At 53.0% G+C, this 6,364-nt stretch overlaps 1 protein-coding gene across 1 annotated transcript; it reads left to right on the top strand.

Moving 5' to 3' along the window:
• The first annotated feature begins 3,760 nt into the window (after positions 1-3,760).
• Positions 3,761-6,331, top strand: TMEM276 (transmembrane protein 276). The gene is made up of 2 exons (XM_054985639.1): positions 3,761-3,866; positions 4,108-6,331. The coding sequence occupies exons 1-2, from the start codon at positions 3,777-3,779 to the stop codon at positions 4,642-4,644; spliced, it is 627 nt and encodes a 208-aa protein (XP_054841614.1). The 5' UTR covers positions 3,761-3,776; the 3' UTR covers positions 4,645-6,331.
• Positions 6,332-6,364: the final 33 nt, after the last annotated feature.

The raw sequence follows: 6,364 nt of genomic DNA, 5'->3' as shown, positions 1-6,364 counted from the left end.
ACATTTCAGTACAATACCATAAGGTAAACAGATACAAGTTTAAAATACCTAGCATTAGCAAGGATCCAAGACAGAGTAGAAAAAATACTGGAGTAGAAAAAATACTGGAGCAAAACATAATTCTAGGACTAACATTAGACAACATGGAGCACTGGTTGTACATAGGAGTACATATTTAAAGCAACAGATAATATATAAGGCAAAAATGGTGATGAAGTCTATGGTCCCTAACTCGTTAGCAAAGCATCTGAGACCCCTTCCCTACAATACAGCCCTCCCATTTGAGTAAAAAGCCTTTTTGAATAGTTCGGTTTTGCATCGTTTACGGAAAGCCAGGAGTGTGGCGGCTCTTCTGACTTCCTCAGGCAGGTCATTCCACAGGGCGGGGGCCACCACAGAGAAAGCCCTTGTATGGGCTGCCGCTGACTTCACCCATGTGCAGCCTGGCACCTGTAGGAGACCCTGTTCAGATGAGCAAAGCTGCCGTGGAAGAACATAGGGAGGGAGGCGGTCCCGTAGGTATGCTGGACCAAAGCCATGAAGAACTTTGTGTGTAATAACTAATACCTTGAACTGAGCATGGTAAACGATGGGTAGCCAGTGCAGTGAGTGAGAAGGAGGATGGTTCCAGCAGGACAGGAAGGTAGGGACGGTCCAGAGTAGGATCGGTTTATTGCCATTTACAGGGAATGAGCAGACAACTGCCTTGGGCTGCTGGAGGATTTGTCTTGGGCCTGGAAGACCTGGCCTCAGATTGCTGCACAGCCGTGGACCATGTGACTCTGGGCTGGTTCCTTCCTCTGAGCATCCCTTCCTTAATAAAATAGTAGCTGACTCCAGGGTGTAGTGTGAGAGTAAGCATTCTCTTACCGAGCACTTTGTTCCCACAACACAAGGGAGTGCTGCTGAGACAGTGCCTGCCCAGAAGTCCTACTTTGTGGTGACTCAGTGGGGAGTAAAAAGCATTCTAGACGTGCCCAGGAGTGCTCCTTTTTGATTTTGACTTCTTGTGTTCCAGGACAGAACCCCGATGAAGTCCACCCCTGCTCTGTACCACAGAGCAGTGTTTCTCAACCTGTGGGTCCCAATCCAAAAGTGGGTCTCGAAGCCTGGGACAGCGGGGCCCAGGCTGTTGCAGTTTTATTGATTGTACACGCTCTGGTTTTTTGAAGTGGCTCACCAATTTAATTTGGCCTTGTGGGTCACCATACCAAAAAGTTTGGGGACCTCTTTATAGGGAATGTGTGTGTTGAAACAATCCCCTAGGAAATAAGCTGTGTAGTATGACAACTTCCTCAGTGAGGTCTCTCTTGCAAATTCTGCACTTGCGCTTTGCTGCCTGGGTGACGTGCCACTTGTTCTCATCCTTGGACCTGGGCTCCCCAAAGCCCCCGCTCTCTTCGTCTCAAAGCTCAGGCCCTGGTGGAATGCCAGAATCAAACGAGAGAGCCAGAGGACGGGATGTCTCAGGAGAAGAAGCCAATTTCTCTTACTCGGGGCTTTTTTTTCTGGGAAAAGAGGTGGTGGAACTCAGTGGATTGCCCTCGGAGAAAATGGTCAAATGGCTGGTGGCCCCGCCCCCTGATCTCCAGGCAGAGGGGAGTTGAGATTGTCAAGCAGCGCGGAGGGCAATCTAAACTCCCCTCTGTCTGGAGATCAGGGGGCGGGGCCACCAGCCATGTGACCATTTTCAAGAGGTTCCGGAACTCCGTTCCAACACATTCCAGCTGAAAAAAAGCACTGCTCTTACTTCCGTCTTTGCAGCTTTGCCTCTGTGGAATGAAGCTGTGCTCTAGGCTGCATCTGTTGTGCAACTGGGACCAAGGAACAAGGCCAAGCAAGCAGGCTTGAGGCTCCCCTCGATACCAGGCAACTCTAGTGACCTCTCAGGGCAGGCTGCATTTGTCTTAAGTGGCTAGTTTGGCTTAGCAGCCAGGAAGGATAGCCTCTTCCCTTCCTGTGCTGGCTGCACCTTCTTTTGGCACACAGAATCATAAAATCACAGTGTTGGAAGGGACCTCTAGAGTCATCTAGTCTAACCCCCCTGCAAAATGCAGGAAATTCCCAAAGAATACTCAAAGAACGCACTGGCATGGCAGCCATTCCCTTGGCTGTGATCGGGGAGTCAGGAGGAGCCCTAGAAACGCTGGAATTTTAAAAACAGCACAGATACAAGGATAATTATTCTCCTTCATGTAACCACCTACACACAGTATACACACAGTTTAGAGGTTGGCTGCAGAGCTCTGGTGAGTGCCATTGTGTTACCCAGATACTGCAGGCATGCACTGCTCCCAGGAAGGCTCCACGTGGCAGGATCCAGGCCTCGCCCACCACCACACCTGGCCATTCTATCCCATTCAGCAGACGCAACTTTCTCAGGGCGGTCCCCCATGCATTTGGGGTGCTCGCAGAGGTCTTGGAAGTTGCTCCTGCTCTAAGGTCTGAGAGACGCGCCATTGTTCTCTCACTTCCCTGGTCTCCTCCTCCTCCTCTCCTTCCTCCACCCTTTGATTGCCACTCTGCTCTCCGTGGCTACGGGTGCCTAGGGCTCTGCCTGTGCTCCAGTCTTTTTCATCCAGGAGACCCTTCTAGCATCTGCCTGTCTTTGTGGGCCGTTGCATTCTAGGGCCTTGATCTCGGAGTACAAATAGGAGGAGGTCAGAGTGCCTCCACGTCAACTGCCCGGGGCCTGCTCCTGTCATTCTCCCTCCTCAAGCGGTTGTGGGTAGGTGCCATGGCTTGGCAAGAACATCTGCTCTGCTTGCAGAAGGGTCCAGGTTCAATCCCTGCCATTGTCTCCAGTTTGGGTTGTAGGTGGTGTGTAAACCCTTTCACCACCTGAGAGCCGAGAGCACTACTGCTGGCAGAGGAGACAAGCCTAATTTTTAAAGGCCAAGGAATGGTGCGGCTCTGGATGCGGCCTCCTGTTCTGCCCCTCCCCCAGTTGCTACTTTTGCGTGGCCTGTGTGATTGAGACAGTCTCAGACACACCCTTCCGATCAGAGTTATCAGTTTCGGTTCATCTATTCCAAAGTTCTTCAGTAGACAGATGATCCATTCAGGTTCTGCTGCAGGCTTGGGAAGCAGATACGTATTCAGCCTCAGTGGTAGATTTGGCAACTAGAGTTTGTTCCTGGCTTGTCCAGTTGATCAGATGGTTGATCGAGCGTAAAACTTTCCTCTGTCTCCTGTCAGTCTTTGAGTGACAGGCTGTGGCAGAAAGACCCCTGTGCCATTGCAGCAAGAATCCAGGCTCTTGGTTAAATGGTTTTTGTTCAGAAATCAGATCATTTCCACAGACAGGTCCATAGGATTACTCAGAAGCAAGGTTGGCTCCTAAGCCGTTAGAGTGGACAGGAATAAAATCACATGAGACTATCTTAAAGCAATTAGTTCATACCCCCCTCCCAATAGTAAACACCCTTTGGGCCCGAACCTTCCTGAGAACCGTTCGCACATTTTAACTATCATGTCTAGACAATGAAAAAGCAGAAGATCAAAGCCGAGGCACAGTAACTCATAGGAGGAAGCCGTGTCCAAGGTCAGGCACTCTGAGCCGTCTTTTGATAAGGCAGCTGTGCTGGCTTGGGAATACAAAGCAATTCTGTAAACGCAAAGGCAGTTATTGGCTAGTAATATGACATCAAGGTATAGCAAAACCAGTGGTTCAGCAATATAGGTCAGCAACAGATACATTTCATAATGGCATGGATGGGGCAGACATGACCCCTCCCTCTGTGTCTTCCCTTGCAGAGCTGGCCAGTCTGTGCCAGATGCTCAGCAGGCTGGACGGAGGGGCTGGCGTGTTCTCCAACCTCCTGCTATGTGTCGTGTGCCTGAGTTCCGGCTTGCAGACCTTCCAGGTTTGAAAGGGGTGGAGCATTTTTCTGCTTGCTGGCCTGTCCTCTGGGCTCCCGCGCCGTGGACTGGCCTGCGGTCTTCTGGCTGTCCAGCGTCCTGTTAAGGCAGCCCTGGGCCTAGAGGTGCTGGAAGGGGGTGGGGCTTGTGACGTAAGTGAGGGGGCGGAGCTCCCGTTGCGGGAGGGGGGTAATCGGCCATCACTGCTGCAGTTCTGGCCTGACCTTCATGCCTTCGTGTTTGCAGATCCATCGCGGGGCTGGGGCTGGATTCCTCCTGCAGGCTGTCGCGCCACTCGTGGAAACAGCTGCTCCCTTCACTGCCCCGCTTGGGTCCGACTTGGATTCAGGGCCCCTGGACAGCACCTGGTTCTCCGCCGTGGTTGGGCTCCCACTGCTGGCGTTTGCCTTCCACTGGCTGAACGGTGACCACTCCACCGCCAACATCCTCTTGGGAGGGGCACTGCTGCTAGCCGCTGGCTCGGACTTCTCGGGAGGAGGCAAGGCTGTGATGGCCCATTCCATCGCGATGGTGGCCTCCATCACCATCCTGATCCTTTCGATCTTTACTGGGAATGGCTACGGGATCATCGGCAGCCTTCTGGTGGGCGCCGCTGGCCTGCTGGAAGGTACCGACCTGCAGCGGTTGCTGATGCTCAGGAAGAGGGACGTCGTTCGCTGTCTCATGGCTGGAGCCAACCTGACTTTGCAGTGGGCTCTGCAGAGGGCGCGCCGAGAACTGGACCAGGGGGCTGTAGGGCTGTCGGCAGAGACCTCTAACTGATGCTGGCCTGTAGCGGGACATGTTTTGCCTTCCATCTGATACGCTTCAGAGTGCCAAGAGGCTGCGCTGTGGCCGTCTAGCAGGGAGGCTCCTATGCAGTGTTGCCAGAGTGCCGTTATGCACCTTCAGGGTTACATTTGGCACCCTCTGCATCACCACAAGGGATGCTGCTGGAGTGTCGCATCAGCACCTTGCTCCTCTAGGCGCATCCAAGTAGTCCAACCCTGGACTCCGGTCATGGGCTGCGGCCACGCGCCTTCTGGTTGAAGAACAGGATCTTGTCACTTGTCCGGTGGGTGCTCTGGAATCTTTTGGCACTGCTGAATTCTGTTGCGTTTCTTGTTCCAGCAACCGGGAGTTCAGGCTAAACATGGTTCCCTTTGGAACTGGGTCTCTTAAACTGGGAAAGGGAAGAACAGGGGAAAGCACACACGGTAAATTGCCCCAAGAAGTGGGTGGATCCAGGAAGGGGTCCTGTGTTGGGTTTTTTAGTAGGACAATGGGAAGAAGGAAGAAGTGGGAAGAAGGAATTCACATGAGTCACTCTGGCAGCATGAGAGGATCGGCTGCCGCCCGGACACTCAAGTGGTGCGGTGTGCAGTTAGGGTGGGGTTTCGCCAGGGTCCCTGCAGACCCTCGGAAGGTAGGGAAATGTGCTGCGTCCCCTACCTGGCTTGGCAGCACAAGGTGCACAGGTGGTTAGCATTGGCAAATTCCTGCAGGGTCCATCTCTTTTCCAGGAAACTGCAGCAAAGAGCCACTTGCCGCAAAGGATTCTGGGCTGCTCTCCAGAGAGCTGGACCCACCTAGTGTCTTGGCATGGCTTCTTCCCTCCAGGTGGGCTCAGAATAACCCTTTTGAGGTCAGGGCCAGAATCTCAGCAGATACTGGGGTTCTGTACCAAAAGAAACTAGGCGTGGTCCCACTGGAGATGGCCCACTAATCTGACTGGGAGCTGCTCAAGAGTTCTTTCTCTGCTTGAGGAGAGCCCCAAAATGCAGGGAGCAGAAAGCGAGAGGCGAGGGCTCAGGCAACGAAGGCCGTTACTGCCTTGCCAATGGCCTGGGCACGTCTGGAATACGGACGCCGATCCCAGTCCTTTTGCAGCCCTAAGCAGGCCTGGCAGTCTGTGGCTCTCTTGAGACAACTACAGTCCCTGCACCTACTGCAGCCAGCCAGGGGCCTGATAGCACCCTTGGTTTCCGTGGCCCTCGTGCACACAGTGAAGCAAGTGACAAGTGGCACAGGCCTGGCCCAAGCCGTGTTGCATTTGGGTTTTTAGTCTTGCACGAACAACCAGCTTTTATGTGGGTTTTACTGCCAGGTCTGAAGTTGATGTGTAAGGGGTGATGAGTTCACACGTAACAGTATACTTGCTTTCCATGCATCAGTTCCGCATGTGGAAGCTCTGCGCAAGTGAGAAATCATTGCCTGCAAAGCCTCGCTAATGATTGTTGACCCAGAGTCTGAGGTTTCCACCCTCCCTGTTCCGCCTCTTCTGCGCCAGGACTGCCCGCAGCTCCCTCCTAGCCTTCCTCTGCCACTTAGCGACTCTCAAGGGCCCTTGTAAGTACTTTGGACTCTCGCATTTCCCAGCTCACATGCACAGCCTTTCCGAGCTCTGAAACGTGATGAGGAAATGCTTCTTGGGGACACAGCAAGGCTGTAAATCTTTTTGAAAACTTGATAAACCAATAAACGTCTGAGTTGGTGTGAGTCG

Source organism: Eublepharis macularius, chromosome 7 (assembly GCF_028583425.1).
Source record: "Eublepharis macularius isolate TG4126 chromosome 7, MPM_Emac_v1.0, whole genome shotgun sequence".
NCBI lineage: Eukaryota > Metazoa > Chordata > Lepidosauria > Squamata > Eublepharidae > Eublepharis > Eublepharis macularius.
This window is presented reverse-complemented; position numbering and strand designations above follow the sequence as displayed.